This window comes from Zophobas morio, unplaced genomic scaffold (assembly GCF_036711695.1).
Source record: "Zophobas morio isolate AGI-343-1 ecotype UQ-CSIRO unplaced genomic scaffold, CSIRO_AGI_Zmor_V1 ptg000377l, whole genome shotgun sequence".
Lineage (NCBI taxonomy): Eukaryota > Metazoa > Arthropoda > Insecta > Coleoptera > Tenebrionidae > Zophobas > Zophobas morio.
Window position 1 is genome coordinate 39,595 of NW_026972481.1, and position 17,091 is coordinate 56,685.

At 34.1% G+C, this 17,091-nt stretch overlaps 2 protein-coding genes across 2 annotated transcripts; one reads left to right on the plus strand and one right to left on the minus strand.

Annotated features, from left to right (window-relative positions):
* Positions 1–2,847: 2,847 nt before the first annotated feature.
* Positions 2,848–3,875, minus strand: LOC135120359 (protein CIST1-like). The gene is made up of 2 exons (XM_064044662.1): positions 3,813–3,875; positions 2,848–3,705 (listed from the first exon to the last, which is right to left on the minus strand). Exons 1-2 carry the CDS (start codon positions 3,873–3,875, stop codon positions 2,848–2,850), a joined length of 921 nt encoding a protein of 306 aa, XP_063900732.1.
* Positions 3,876–13,385: 9,510 nt separating this feature from the next.
* LOC135120356 (protein CIST1-like) lies at positions 13,386–14,413 on the plus strand. Its single transcript, XM_064044660.1, has 2 exons — positions 13,386–13,448; positions 13,556–14,413. Exons 1-2 carry the CDS (start codon positions 13,386–13,388, stop codon positions 14,411–14,413), a joined length of 921 nt encoding a protein of 306 aa, XP_063900730.1.
* The last annotated feature ends 2,678 nt before the right edge of the window (positions 14,414–17,091 follow it).

The following is a 17,091-nucleotide window of genomic DNA, read 5'->3' on the forward strand; positions in this document are numbered from 1 at the left end:
ACGGTGACAAGATATTTGTGGAACTTGAAGAGTCTAGAACGATACTTCCACAGAGATTTACCGAAAAATTCACCGACTCAGTGATCAGCGATCTGAACCAGAAGATCGTGAACGGCTTGAAATTGTACTTGGTAAATAGAGGTCCGATCGGTCGAACCATCAATATCGAATTTATCGAAGAATGAAGAAGGCATTGGTTCATGTGGAAAACAAATCAAGTGCAGTTAGACTGCTTCATCGTAGATTAGAATTACACTTAAAACGAATTAGTTATTTAAAAGAAGCAATTAAAATGTATGAAATAAGGACTAAATTGAACAATCTTAAGCTGTAATAGAAATTATAATAAATATTATTTAATTCGTTCGGTGTATTATTTTCCCCAGTCTCATGTAAAAAATATTTGATTGCAAACCGTCATGAATAACAGACGTGTTTGTTTCGACAAAGTTCCGGTTATTTTCTTAATAAATGATAAAGAAAGCCGAATTAATACTTGGTTATACGATGTTAAAAGATTTCAAATGAATGTGGAACGTTTCGAATTGCAAATAAAGCCCTTAATCGAAAAAATGATGGAGAAGAAACGAAAATTTAGAGAAACAATCGAAAAATTGGATTCAGAATTGAAAATTATTCAGCAAAGAAAATCAGTTAAATAACTGTGCACATTGCGGTTAAACCACTGCGTCCTAAATTAGATTTAAATTTAAAACTTATTAGTTGCTTAAAATGTATAAAGTACGAACTTGTTTGTGTAATCTTAAGTTGTAATTGAAATTATAATAAATATTGTTTATTTCGTTTGGTGTATTATTTTCCCCAGTCTCATATAAAATTATTTAATTGCGAATAACCGCAACGAATAAAAGCCGTGTTTGTTCCGATAAAATTCCTGTTATTTTCTTAATAAATAAATGTTCATCAGCAACTTTCCGCCGATTTAAGTTTCTTTGCACTCGAAATCTCGTACGTTACAATCAGTTCAACGTAAAAATAATTATGCAAAACACGTCCGTTATTATTAGAATAAAATATCAAATGTGTGTTGTTTAAAATTAAAAAATGTTTGCTTACGACATTGAAAACAGGCAATTAAATTATCCGTTGTCCCTCGAAAACATTCATATACACGCACACATCACAGAAGCCACTATTTAGTGCAACAAAACCACCTTTTTCCCAAATCTTTCACGGTAAAATTCATAAACCGAAACACGCCGCCCGTCATTATTACAACACAGAATTAAATAACGCGATGCTGTTTCAGCAAATTCTTACGGAACTGGACGCTCTTATCTTCAATAGACAGGGACGTATTCGGAAATATTAAAAAAAAGAATTATCGCTTGAGGGTGCCAAAGGGCAGAAAGTTTGTTAAAAAAATAAAAATGCATCCCTATAAACTAATGACACATTTGTGTAAAAATAAATGTGGGTTAGAGGTTCAATAATTGTTTAAATATAAAAAAAAAATGTTTTACTCGAAGACGGTAAGAGATATGAGGTTCGTGCAAAGGACAAAAAAGTTCCTAAAATACGAAACACATGCACCTGTGTCGACGGTTTTTAGTTTGAGTTTAGCATTTCGGAGAAAAGGGCAAAAGTTTGTGGTGACCAAACGGAATTAGTTAAAAATTTGTTTTTTGTGTCAAAATATTTTCGGATGAATAGTCAATAGGTCCATGTAATTAAATATGTGAAAATTTGAGTTTGGGATCAAAAAATGTTCGTCAAAAAAGGTTGTCAGAATTAGAAAAAAAGATTTCCTTGAGCAGTAGGGAAGCAAATTAGAAGTTTTGATGAAAAAAAAAGTTAAAAAAACCCAAAGGATATAAAGAAAAATTGAAAATAAAAAATCTCCAAAAAAATTTATCGAAATTTTGAAAAGTTTGTTTTTCCATAAAAAAATGCATCCTCATGAACTACTAGCTTACCGTAACCAAAAATAAATATGAGTCATAGGTGTGTTTACCGTTCAAATAGAAAAAAACTTTGTTACTCGAAAACGGTAAGAGATAGAAGGTTCGTGTATAGGACAAAAAAGATCCAAAAATACGTGTCGTATACATCCCCTTCGACGTTTTTCAGCTAACTTGCAACATGGCGGTGAAAAGGGCAAAAGTTTGTAGCGTCGAAACGGCAAAACTTAAAAAAAATATTTTTGCATCAAAATATTTCTGAGTGAACAGTCTATAGGTCCACTTAGCAAAATAAATATTTTTCGCTACCGTTTAGTAGTAATAACGAAAAAACGTCATAGTTCGTAAGCGGTAAGAGGTAGCATGTCGGCACAGGGGAACGGGGAAAAGCTAAAAAAATTAAGGCATATGTTGAAGAAAAAAAATTTTGAAAAAAGTTGAAAACAAGGGAGAAAAGGGCAAAAGTTTCTAGTGTCCAAATGGTAAGAGATAGAATATCGGTTGTATACATCAAAACCTTCTTCTGGAACGAACGCATAAGTTTGCTCAAAAAAATCGATTCTGTCCACATCGACCTAGATACAGGAGCCATTTTTAGTTTTTTCAAGGTCGCTACGTAAAAATTTTTTCAGGTCGAAAAAAAGACCATCGAAAAAGGATTCGAATAAGCCCAACATGCAACACTTAAAAAAAAAAAAAAAAAAAAAAAAGCGAAATAAGATACTCGTGTAATTTATTCAGGTATAACCACTACTACTACAACTACTAACCCTTCTAACACTACAATACTTACAAAAAATATTATATGTATATATGTACATTATTAATTTATTAATTAATGCTTATCCTATAATTACCCCTACGACGATTCCCTACCACTACCACCACTACTACAAAAACTACTACTACAACTACTATTATAAATTTAAATACACTTCATTTTTGAGTACAGGTCCCTAACATTTACACTGTTCTCCCCCAGTTTCTTAATTTCCTTTTCAACGTCACTGCACCCCCTTTGCTCCTCCACTAGCTGTCTTTGTAATCGTGCAATATCCTTCGTTAACTGTTTAATGGTTTTCACATGCTTTTTCCTCCTGGTTATGAGCTCCTTCTGCCGCACCACACTTTGTCTTTCGACCTCCCTTAATTGGGCCCTAAACCCGGCCAAAAGTGCACCAGCACTTTTGACACCCTCAAACTCATCTGCTGAGTCGTCATCGGTCACTGATGACCCAGCAGGGGAGGAGGATGTCGCAGCATGATGGGCAGCAGGGGAGGAGGATGTCACAGCACGAAGGACAGCACCAGAGGCAGCAGGGGAGGAGTATGTCGTAGCACGACGGGCAGCACCAGCAGCAGCAGGGGAGGATGATGTCGCAGCACGAGGGGCAGCACCACCAGCAGCAGCAGGGGAGGAGGGTATCGCAGCCGGAGAGCTGGACCTTTCCTGTTCTGGAGTCCTTTCCTGTTCTGGAGTAGCTTCAGCGGGCGCCTCCGTTACCTGTTGCTCCTCCGACTCCATCTCTTCGCATATACTTCTCAATAAGTCCATGCATTTTCCTGGTCGCTCAATATCGAAAATACCTGGACTAAGATGGAGGGGCAGCGGAGACAGTTGCCGTTCTTCTTGGCTGGAGGTTGAGGCTGATGCTTCAGGCGAACGTAGTTTTCGGAGCTTTTTGAGGTCCTCCTCCGACAGATCATCTATCAACCTCAACGGTGGTGGTGATGGTTGTGGTGCTGGTGGTGGTGCTGGTGCTGCTGCAGCGAGCAAGGGGGGCTACAAAATAAATAAACATTCCTTAATTATTGTTTAAAAAAGAAAAAAACATTGCAATAATATTGAAAATATATATATGAAAAACAGATGAAAATAAAAAGACCTACCTGAATTACGATATCTTGCAAAATGTTAATTTTGGGCTTCTTTAAACTTAGTGAGTATTTCATCTTGATCGCTTTTAGTCACTGCTTTTAGTCACTGAACACACAAGAACTAATAATGACGCTTATGAGTCCCAATAGAAAATATATAGGAAAAATAATGCAGAATAAGGAAAAAATAAATTAGGTAGTAGGGTGAAATGCCAGATCAGCAATTTATTATGTCCATATATGGACATTTAGAAGATTGATATATTTCAAGGTCATGAAAAAACTATTTCCGTGAGAAATGCAATTCGGCACTTTTCGTGAAACATACAAATCAGCAATTTGTTGCATTTTCTTGAAGACGTGCTCTTCTCGGAAATTAAGTCTTCAAGGTTATGAAAAAACCTATTTCCGTGAGAAATGCAATTCAGCAATTCTGTAAACACGTGCTCTCCTCGGAAATTAAGAGTTCAAGGTCATCAAAAAACTATTTCCGTGAGAAATGCAATTCAGCAATTTTATGCGCTTCGAGGTTTGTCTCCATCGATGCTCTCGAAAGAAACACAAATCAGCATTTTTTTTTTTGTTTTTTGTGTCTATAAGAAGGTGCGTTTCTATAAAAGTAGGTCCCAATGTCCTACTATTACAATCATTATCATGAATATGACAAAAATTGAAGCAAACCATACACGATCGTTTCTTAAACAAAAATCAATGACTTCCTTTGAACTGCGACTGCTCTTAGTATTTTCTATTATTAACCAATTGGAAAATTGGTAATTTTCTTCTTCGGTTTTTATCTTGTACGTCAAATGATTCTGCATTGTTATATTTTTCGCATAGAAAAGATGATGATAACTGGCTTCGATTAGATTGATCGGTGTCATTTTTTCCCAACATTCTTTTTCGTACGTCTGAATATACAGCAGACTTATATTTGAAGTGTTGTAGAGATACAAATTGTTTTCAACAAGCACACTTAATAGTATTATCACACTTTGCTAGGTAGAAACATCTTAGACTTATCTTCTTGTACACGTTGATACTCGTAGGGAAGAAGTTTTTAGAGGTGGTAAATGATGGTGGTAGGGTAATAGCGATAGAAATAACAAATTATTGTTTTCTTATTTATTTGTTAAATGTCGCATGGTAGGCGTTTAAGGCTGTTCTGTCTAAAAACAGGGACCTATCTAACTTTGGGACATAGGTCCCTGAGAATTCGTTGTCCCAGTTTTCCACTTGCGGTGGTGTTGTCGGTGGTTCGTTGAACCACTTTGATGGTGGTAGGGGTGGTGTAGATGGTCTGGGAAGTGCAGTCTCCCAGAGTTTTCGCTCCCTTTCCCAGGCATCTCGGTGGCATTTGAAAATATGCTTCCTCAACCTATTCTCTAAAAGCCTGTGGCTGGCATCATAAGGGCAGATAACAAATTTCTCTATGCAGAAAAACAAATTTTTTTAGAACTTTAAATACTACAAAAAAAAAATATATATAAGCTTACCCATTTCTGTCGTTAATTAATTATTATGTTATGTACTTGCAGGATACTTATTAATCTCTTCTTGTGTGTGATCTTTAATTTATACACTATATTAATCCCCACCCCTACATTTTCCCCCCATTTTTATTACAGTATAGATTTTCTTGAGAACTCTAAAGTTGATGATTCAGTTGCTTTCCTCATGTTTCATTTTTCGCTGACTTGAATTTATTTTTTACGATCACGTTTTCAACTAAAAGTTGCAAGTTTTAACTTGCAAATTAATTCACATATAAACAAGAAACTAGTCAACGAGAAATAGTAGTGTTTTTGTTTTCTGCTGTGGTGAGCAAGTTTCACGACAAAAAAATGAAATCACAAGAATCAGTGACGGCTATATGTAAAAACTCTCTTAAGCTAATTCATGAATACATAAGTAAAATCAAAACAATCGAAGAAACTAAACATTTTTTAGTTTATATCAATACCAGTATTAGAATAATTAGAAAAGCACTCAAATGTAAAATCCATCGAGAAAATATATTGGAAAACGCGAATTCCTTAGAAACAAGTTTGGCATATTTGAAATTTTATCGCCTAAAGCTTTTAAATAAGAAAAAACAATTATCTATAAAAACTGGTGAAGGCTATATTAAACAGGTGGCTAATGTAACATGGCAGGATGTCGAATCCTGTTTTCAACAACGAATTCGTACAGGATTTATAAGTAACCACCACATTAAAGATCCTGTTCAGTTTTTTCGACAATCTTTTAAATGCTTTATGTTTAGAATTAAAAAAGAACGGAAAAACTCAATGCTTAAGGTAAATGTAATTTTTTCGGCAAATTTTATTCAACCGCACTCTGGTGAAACAGACATTAAAACATTTTCAACAAAAAATCAACACATTGATCAATACACAAATTTAAAGGAATGGTACGAAGAAAACGTCATTGATAAAATCATGAAAAAATTGGAGGAATTTGCAGAAAAGGATTCCGGTTGGGCGTTGTATGAAATTTTGGGATTGAAAATTAACATAAATAAATACGACCCAATTAAATTCGGCTATTCAACTTTTGTATCCACGCCAGATTTTATAAAAAAAAAACATGCAATAATTAATGTACAAAATAATGATGAATATTGTTTTCTTTGGGCCATAGTTTCGGCTTTATTCCCTACCGATAAACATTCAGACCGAAAATCATCGTATCCTCATTTCAAAAATGTGTTGAAATATGATAATTTAGACTTCCCAATCACAATTAAAGACATTCAAAAATTTGAGGAACTCAACAATCTTGCCATTAATTTATACTGCATCGAGAAGAAAAAAATTTTACCTTGTCGTTTAAGCACTAGATTTTCAAATTCTTATAAAACAATTAATTTGCTTATGCTACCCGCTGAAAGACAAATACAAAATACTAATAACAGTAATGATAACTTTGAAGATCAACAATTGCTCTATCATTTCGTATGGATAAAAAATTTGTCAGCTCTTTTAGCTACGCAACTTTCCCTCCATAAATGTAAATTTCATATATGCGAAAGATGCTTAAACTATTTCACCACCGAGGAATTGCTCCAAAAACATAAAACTTCATGCCAGAGTATTAATAAATATTCCATAAGACTGCCAACAGAAAACGAAAATTACTTGTATTTTCAAAATTATAGACATCAAGAAAAAGTACCTTTTACTATTTATGCAGATCTCGAGAGTATTCTTCTTGATTGTACCAAACCGCATATGTCCACCACGAATAAGACCGAAACTTATCAAAAACATATTGCGCACAGCATTGCTTACTATTTTCACTGCTCATATGATAATTCATTTTCTAAATTTCGTTTGTATCGAGGTAAAAATTGCATTCAATGGTTCGTTCAGGAGTTACATCGAATGGCTCATTTTTGCAACGATAAATTTCAGAACGTTATTTCCATGGAAACATTAACTACGGAAGAACGTGAGCAGTTTGAATCCTCCCAAATATGTCATATATGTAAAAAAGGATTTTCGGAAAATAACATAAAAGTACGCGATCATAGTCATTTAACTGGAATGTATAGAGGCGCTGCCCATCAAAGTTGTAATTTAAATTATAAAGATATTTGTGTTATACCTGTGGTCTTTCATAATATGAGTGGATATGATGCCCATTTTTTTATTAAAGAACTTTCAAATTCAATAAAAGGTGATATTAAGTTACTTCCCATTAACAAAGAAAGATATATCTCGTTTACTAAATTTGTCGAAGACACGAAAGTTAGTTTACGGTTTATTGATTCTTTCAGATTTATGCCACATAGTTTAGACAAACTTTCCTCCAATTTAGATAATTCTCAGAAAATTATTACGTTGGCAAATTGTAATAATATGAAAGAATTTGATTTGTTAAACAGAAAGGGAGTGTTTCCTTACGATTATATAAACTCCTGGGAGAAACTACTTGAAACAAAATTGCCCGATAAGGAGGATTTCTATAGTCGCTTATACGATGAAAATATTAAATATGAAGATTATTCCCATGCTACCAATGTATGGAATACTTTTAATATTCATACATTAGGAGAATATTCTGATTTATATTTAAAAACTGATGTGCTTCTTCTAGCCGATGTATTTGAAGCTTTTCGAACTACTTGTTTAAATACTTATCAACTTGATCCGTTGCATTATTATACTGCTCCGGGCCTAACATTTGATGCTATGTTAAAAACAACAGAAATTAAACTAGAACTTTTAACGGATATAGATAAAGTTCTTTTTGTAGAAAGAGGTATTAGAGGTGGAGTTTCGCAGTGTTCCAATAGATACGGTAAAGCCAATAACAAATACATGTCAAAAGAAGAATATGATCCTTCGAAAGATAGTACCTATTTAATGTATTTTGATGTTAACAACCTTTACGGAGCGGCAATGTCTCAATATTTACCGTATGGAGAATTTGAGTTTGTAGAAAATTTCAATATAGCTGATATCTTAGATACCCCAGAAAATTCAGCAATCGGTTATATTATTGAATGCGATTTAGATTATCCAATAGATTTACATGAAATACATAGTGATTTACCATTAGCTCCAGAGCATATGATACCGCCCATTTCAAGATCTAAACTTAAGAAGTTATTGTTGACTTTATATCCCAAGAAAAATTATATTATTCATTATCGGAATTTAAAAATGTATACAAAATTTGGTATGAAAATAAAATGTGTACATCGTGTTATGAAATTCAAACAATCTGCGTGGTTAAAGGAATATATAGATTTAAATACAAAACTTAGGCAGCAAGCAAAGAACGATTTTGAAAAAGATTTTTTTAAATTAATGATTAATGCTATTTATGGTAAATGCATGGAAAATGTAAGAAAACATCGCGATATTCGATTGGTTAGTAAATGGGAGGGAAGATGGGGAGTTCGTTCTCTTATATCTAAACCAAATTTTCACAGTTCTGTTGTATTTGATGATGATTCAGCAATAATCGAAATGAGTAAACTAGAAATATTTTTGAATAAACCAATTTATGTTGGTTTTTGCATTTTAGATATTTCTAAAACTTTTCTCTATGAATTTCATTATGACTATATTAAGGAAACATTTAAAAATAATGCTAAGTTACTTTACACCGACACTGACAGCCTAATTTATGAATTTCACGTAGACGATATATACAAATATATTAAGAAAGATTCACATCGATTTGATACTTCTGACTATGATTTATATAATATTTATGGTATAGAACTCAAAAATAAGAAAGTGCCAGGTTTAATGAAAGATGAAAATAACGGTAAGATTATGCTAGAATTTGTGGGTCTCAGATCTAAAATGTACGCATATAGAATTGCAAGTGACGATTTCAATAAAAAATTAGTTAAAAAATCCAAAGGTAGTACAAAAGCATCACTTAAAACAATAACGTTTGAAAATTACAAAGAATGTTTATTTAATAATCGAAGTTACGAAAAATCACAAAGACTCATCAAGTCCAAACATCATACTGTTTACACAGTAAAACAAGAAAAAGTAGTTCTCAGCCCCAATGATGATAAAAGGATTGTCACAAGATTTGCAACGGATACGAAACCTTGGGGATATCATATTTCGCACGTAAGTTAAAAAAAGTGGGGATTGTCATATATAAGCAATTAAATTTCACAGATGATTTATTCGATGTTGGCTATTTCATTATTACAACAATGTCTGACTTGAGACAATTTGTTGATTTACAAGCATTTTGTGCATCCGAAAGTGTGTACAAAACATATCTTAAAGCCGCTGCGAGTGATCGAACGAAATTAAATTTATTCCTTCATCTCATCGATAAAAAAGATTTTATTGTACCGGACGAAGTGTTTAAATGGATTGCCGAAAGTGAAAGTGATTTTTATACACTTGACATTTGTATTCTGCTACAAAGAAAGCAATGTGTCGATGGTTACATTGATGCATTCCTACATGTATGCGAAAGAGACCAAATTGAAAATTTAAATTATGCTGCTTTGGAGTTTTTGATGACCACCAACTATTTGGACAATACTCTAACGTATAAATGTTTTATTTATAAATTATTGAGTGATAATCGCTGGCAGAATCTTGGAGATATATTCTATCCTGTTGAGAATATCCGGAAAAATTATCGAAGGATCGACCAGTGCGTGGATGAATTTATGTGTCGGGCTGCGTATTTGGCAAACCATAAAGCGCTCAGTACTTTCTATGAGTCTTTAGCAATAATAAATTACGATTCTTTCGCATTTCAACCTTCTCAAAATCAGGAGCATCGAAGAATTTTCAACTGGATCAAAAAGAACATTGTCAAAGGAGAAGCCAATCCTGAAATATCATTAGGATGGACTGAGGGACCTGATTCAACAAAATGGCCCTCGATTAAGTTAGATGATTATAAGAAAACTTTACATGTAATTTCTGGTAACCATGAATAAAACACACACACACAGAAATGGGTTATATGTAGTTTTATTTACCCTCAAACATAATAATACAATAACAGATGAAATTATTTACAACACTCTGACGACATCTTGTGCAGGGATGTATTTTACCATTCGGTCGTGAAGAATAAGACAGTAGGCTGTAGTATCTGCAGGAATACCAGATATCGTCTCAAACCACATAAAAGTGATTGTAACGGGGCCTCTCTTCAAAAAGCAAGGGTGGGGATTAATATGGTGTATAAATTAACGATCACACACACACACACACACACACACACACACACAAACGAATTGATAAGTATCTTGCAAGTACATAAGATAATACTTAACAGCAGAAATGGGTAAGGTTATATATTTTTGTTGTAGTATGTGAAGTTCTAAAAACTTTTTTTTTCTGTATAGAAAAATTTATCATTTGTCCTTATAATGCCAGCCACAGGCTGTTAGAGAAGAGGCTGAGAAAACATATTTTCAACTGTCATCGGGATGTCTGGGAGAGGGAGAGAAAACTCTGGGAGGCTGAACTTCCCCTATGGATATTTACTTCGATAGGAGCACTTATTTTTGTAATCGTATTTTGTGTGTTACTTTATTTAGTATTAATTTGTTTCAGTTATTTTAGCAAACAGAATACTCAAACAAATGTATAATTCAATAAAACAATTAGCTAGTTTTGATTGTTTTATTTAATATCCTTCAACATGTTAATCTAAGAGCATCAACGCTACAATTCAATACAATAATAATGAGTTATTTCATATGTTTCAAAGTATTTGTCCAGCAGCACGATATGAGTCATCATGATCCACCACCACAGTATAGGCTGACATAGCCAAACTGTTTGGCTCGAATTGTAACTTCTTTTCCTTTAGTCTTTCCTTATATTTGGTGATGCGATCTTTTTTTTCTACCTTGTTAAAATTCACGTCTGTTAATTTCCATTCTACCAGAACAGGACTTCCTCTTCTTGGAAAGTGTATTGCCACTTTACAAACGTTTAAGTCAAACGATTTAAGGATACTTAAGATTCTGGCTTCCAATGATAATTGAGGACGAGATTCAATAAAAATTATATTAAATATAAATGATTCAAAATCCAAATAACAGCAGGGCCATTTGGATTGATAGAGATAGCTTGAGATGCGACTGCCGGCGCAATTATCTCTCATCCACTCTTGTATATTTTCATTAATTTCGACGTAAATATCAATGTCTGTATAAGAAGACGTCCGGTCCAAGAGGAATGCGCCACATCCACCAGCCATGAAAGTTCTGCACGATGAAAATTTTTGACGTAACAAACATTCGACTCCGTGGATGATACTGCGTTTTTCTTTATTCAATGAATTTATATCAAGATGTCGAGAAATAAAACTTTTGTTTTTTAATGAGAACATGTCTAATGTGTAAACTCAAGTCACATCCTTATAGAAACGCACCTTCTTATATACACGAAAAAAAAAAAATGCAACTTTTAGTTGAAAACGTGATCGTAAAAAATAAATTCAAGTCAGCGAAAAATGAAACATGAGGAAAGCAACTGAATCATCAACTTTAGAGTTCTCAAGAAAATCTATACTGTAATAAAAATGGGGGGAAAATGTAGGGGTGGGGATTAATATAGTGTATAAATTAAAGATCACACACAAGAAGAGATTAATAAGTATCCTGCAAGTACATAACATAATAATTAATTAACGACAGAAATGGGTAAGCTTATATATATATTTTTTTTTGTAGTATTTAAAGTTCTAAAAAAATTTGTTTTTCTGCATAGAGAAATTTGTTATCTGCCCTTATGATGCCAGCCACAGGCTTTTAGAGAATAGGTTGAGGAAGCATATTTTCAAATGCCACCGAGATGCCTGGGAAAGGGAGCGAAAACTCTGGGAGACTGCACTTCCCAGACCATCTACACCACCCCTACCACCATCAAAGTGGTTCAACGAACCACCGACAACACCACCGCAAGTGGAAAACTGGGACAACGAATTCTCAGGGACCTATGTCCCAAAGTTAGATAGGTCCCTGTTTTTAGACAGAACAGCCTTAAACGCCTACCATGCGACATTTAACAAATAAATAAGAAAACAATAATTTGTTATTTCTATCGCTATTACCCTACCACCATCATTTACCACCTCTAAAAACTTCTTCCCTACGAGTATCAACGTGTACAAGAAGATAAGTCTAAGATGTTTCTACCTAGCAAAGTGTGATAATACTATTAAGTGTGCTTGTTGAAAACAATTTGTATCTCTACAACACTTCAAATATAAGTCTGCTGTATATTCAGACGTACGAAAAAGAATGTTGGGAAAAAATGACACCGATCAATCTAATCGAAGCCAGTTATCATCATCTTTTCTATGCGAAAAATATAACAATGCAGAATCATTTGACGTACAAGATAAAAACCGAAGAAGAAAATTACCAATTTTCCAATTGGTTAATAATAGAAAATACTAAGAGCAGTCGCAGTTCAAAGGAAGTCATTGATTTTTGTTTAAGAAACGATCGTGTATGGTTTGCTTCAATTTTTGTCATATTCATGATAATGATTGTAATAGTAGGACATTGGGACCTACTTTTATAGAAACGCACCTTCTTATAGACACAAAAAACAAAAAAAAAAAAATGCTGATTTGTGTTTCTTTCGAGAGCATCGATGGAGACAAACCTCGAAGCGCATAAAATTGCTGAATTGCATTTCTCACGGAAATAGTTTTTTGATGACCTTGAACTCTTAATTTCCGAGGAGAGCACGTGTTTACAGAATTGCTGAATTGCATTTCTCACGGAAATAGGTTTTTTCATAACCTTGAAGACTTAATTTCCGAGAAGAGCACGTCTTCAAGAAAATGCAACAAATTGCTGATTTGTATGTTTCACGAAAAGTGCCGAATTGCATTTCTCACGGAAATAGTTTTTTCATGACCTTGAAATATATCAATCTTCTAAATGTCCATATATGGACATAATAAATTGCTGATCTGGCATTTCACCCTACTACCTAATTTATTTTTTCCTTATTCTGCATTATTTTTCCTATATATTTTCTATTGGGACTCATAAGCGTCATTATTAGTTCTTGTGTGTTCAGTGACTAAAAGCAGTGACTAAAAGCGATCAAGATGAAATACTCACTAAGTTTAAAGAAGCCCAAAATTAACATTTTGCAAGATATCGTAATTCAGGTAGGTCTTTTTATTTTCATCTGTTTTTCATATATATATTTTCAATATTATTGCAATGTTTTTTTCTTTTTTAAACAATAATTAAGGAATGTTTATTTATTTTGTAGCCCCCCTTGCTCGCTGCAGCAGCACCAGCACCACCACCAGCACCACAACCATCACCACCACCGTTGAGGTTGATAGATGATCTGTCGGAGGAGGACCTCAAAAAGCTCCGAAAACTACGTTCGCCTGAAGCATCAGCCTCAACCTCCAGCCAAGAAGAACGGCAACTGTCTCCGCTGCCCCTCCATCTTAGTCCAGGTATTTTCGATATTGAGCGACCAGGAAAATGCATGGACTTATTGAGAAGTATATGCGAAGAGATGGAGTCGGAGGAGCAACAGGTAACGGAGGCGCCCGCTGAAGCTACTCCAGAACAGGAAAGGACTCCAGAACAGGAAAGGTCCAGCTCTCCGGCTGCGATACCCTCCTCCCCTGCTGCTGCTGGTGGTGCTGCCCCTCGTGCTGCGACATCATCCTCCCCTGCTGCTGCTGGTGCTGCCCGTCGTGCTACGACATACTCCTCCCCTGCTGCCTCTGGTGCTGTCCTTCGTGCTGTGACATCCTCCTCCCCTGCTGCCCATCATGCTGCGACATCCTCCTCCCCTGCTGGGTCATCAGTGACCGATGACGACTCAGCAGATGAGTTTGAGGGTGTCAAAAGTGCTGGTGCACTTTTGGCCGGGTTTAGGGCCCAATTAAGGGAGGTCGAAAGACAAAGTGTGGTGCGGCAGAAGGAGCTCATAACCAGGAGGAAAAAGCATGTGAAAACCATTAAACAGTTAACGAAGGATATTGCACGATTACAAAGACAGCTAGTGGAGGAGCAAAGGGGGTGCAGTGACGTTGAAAAGGAAATTAAGAAACTGGGGGAGAACAGTGTAAATGTTAGGGACCTGTACTCAAAAATGAAGTGTATTTAAATTTATAATAGTAGTTGTAGTAGTAGTTTTTGTAGTAGTGGTGGTAGTGGTAGGGAATCGTCGTAGGGGTAATTATAGGATAAGCATTAATTAATAAATTAATAATGTACATATATACATATAATATTTTTTGTAAGTATTGTAGTGTTAGAAGGGTTAGTAGTTGTAGTAGTAGTGGTTATACCTGAATAAATTACACGAGTATCTTATTTCGCTTTTTTTTTTTTTTTTTTTTTTTTAAGTGTTGCATGTTGGGCTTATTCGAATCCTTTTTCGATGGTCTTTTTTTCGACCTGAAAAAATTTTTACGTAGCGACCTTGAAAAAACTAAAAATGGCTCCTGTATCTAGGTCGATGTGGACAGAATCGATTTTTTTGAGCAAACTTATGCGTTCGTTCCAGAAGAAGGTTTTGATGTATACAACCGATATTCTATCTCTTACCATTTGGACACTAGAAACTTTTGCCCTTTTCTCCCTTGTTTTCAACTTTTTTCAAAATTTTTTTTCTTCAACATATGCCTTAATTTTTTTAGCTTTTCCCCGTTCCCCTGTGCCGACATGCTACCTCTTACCGCTTACGAACTATGACGTTTTTTCGTTATTACTACTAAACGGTAGCGAAAAATATTTATTTTGCTAAGTGGACCTATAGACTGTTCACTCAGAAATATTTTGATGCAAAAATATTTTTTTTAAGTTTTGCCGTTTCGACGCTACAAACTTTTGCCCTTTTCACCGCCATGTTGCAAGTTAGCTGAAAAACGTCGAAGGGGATGTATACGACACGTATTTTTGGATCTTTTTTGTCCTATACACGAACCTTCTATCTCTTACCGTTTTCGAGTAACAAAGTTTTTTTCTATTTGAACGGTAAACACACCTATGACTCATATTTATTTTTGGTTACGGTAAGCTAGTAGTTCATGAGGATGCATTTTTTTATGGAAAAACAAACTTTTCAAAATTTCGATAAATTTTTTTGGAGATTTTTTATTTTCAATTTTTCTTTATATCCTTTGGGTTTTTTTAACTTTTTTTTTCATCAAAACTTCTAATTTGCTTCCCTACTGCTCAAGGAAATCTTTTTTTCTAATTCTGACAACCTTTTTTGACGAACATTTTTTGATCCCAAACTCAAATTTTCACATATTTAATTACATGGACCTATTGACTATTCATCCGAAAATATTTTGACACAAAAAACAAATTTTTAACTAATTCCGTTTGGTCACCACAAACTTTTGCCCTTTTCTCCGAAATGCTAAACTCAAACTAAAAACCGTCGACACAGGTGCATGTGTTTCGTATTTTAGGAACTTTTTTGTCCTTTGCACGAACCTCATATCTCTTACCGTCTTCGAGTAAAACATTTTTTTTTTATATTTAAACAATTATTGAACCTCTAACCCACATTTATTTTTACACAAATGTGTCATTAGTTTATAGGGATGCATTTTTATTTTTTTAACAAACTTTCTGCCCTTTGGCACCCTCAAGCGATAATTCTTTTTTTTAATATTTCCGAATACGTCCCTGTCTATTGAAGATAAGAGCGTCCAGTTCCGTAAGAATTTGCTGAAACAGCATCGCGTTATTTAATTCTGTGTTGTAATAATGACGGGCGGCGTGTTTCGGTTTATGAATTTTACCGTGAAAGATTTGGGAAAAAGGTGGTTTTGTTGCACTAAATAGTGGCTTCTGTGATGTGTGCGTGTATATGAATGTTTTCGAGGGACAACGGATAATTTAATTGCCTGTTTTCAATGTCGTAAGCAAACATTTTTTAATTTTAAACAACACACATTTGATATTTTATTCTAATAATAACGGACGTGTTTTGCATAATTATTTTTACGTTGAACTGATTGTAACGTACGAGATTTCGAGTGCAAAGAAACTTAAATCGGCGGAAAGTTGCTGATGAACATTTATTTATTAAGAAAATAACAGGAATTTTATCGGAACAAACACGGCTTTTATTCGTTGCGGTTATTCGCAATTAAATAATTTTATATGAGACTGGGGAAAATAATACACCAAACGAAATAAACAATATTTATTATAATTTCAATTACAACTTAAGATTACACAAACAAGTTCGTACTTTATACATTTTAAGCAACTAATAAGTTTTAAATTTAAATCTAATTTAGGACGCAGTGGTTTAACCGCAATGTGCACAGTTATTTAACTGATTTTCTTTGCTGAATAATTTTCAATTCTGAATCCAATTTTTCGATTGTTTCTCTAAATTTTCGTTTCTTCTCCATCATTTTTTCGATTAAGGGCTTTATTTGCAATTCGAAACGTTCCACATTCATTTGAAATCTTTTAACATCGTATAACCAAGTATTAATTCGGCTTTCTTTATCATTTATTAAGAAAATAACCGGAACTTTGTCGAAACAAACACGTCTGTTATTCATGACGGTTTGCAATCAAATATTTTTTACATGAGACTGGGGAAAATAATACACCGAACGAATTAAATAATATTTATTATAATTTCTATTACAGCTTAAGATTGTTCAATTTAGTCCTTATTTCATACATTTTAATTGCTTCTTTTAAATAACTAATTCGTTTTAAGTGTAATTCTAATCTACGATGAAGCAGTCTAACTGCACTTGATTTGTTTTCCACATGAACCAATGCCTTCTTCATTCTTCGATAAAT

What these genes read in the sequence shown, in the direction of transcription:
- LOC135120356 (XM_064044660.1), top strand. Translation starts at nt 13,386, where the DNA reads ATGAAATACTCACTAAGTTTAAAGAAGCCCAAAATTAACATTTTGCAA. An exon ending in TGCAAGATATCGTAATTCAG is followed by an intron (nt 13,449 to 13,555) that starts GTAGGTCTTTTT and finishes TTTATTTTGTAG; the next exon opens with CCCCCCTTGCTCGCTGCAGC.
- LOC135120359 (XM_064044662.1), bottom strand. Translation starts at nt 3,875, where the DNA reads ATGAAATACTCACTAAGTTTAAAGAAGCCCAAAATTAACATTTTGCAA. An exon ending in TGCAAGATATCGTAATTCAG is followed by an intron (nt 3,706 to 3,812) that starts GTAGGTCTTTTT and finishes TTTATTTTGTAG; the next exon opens with CCCCCCTTGCTCGCTGCAGC.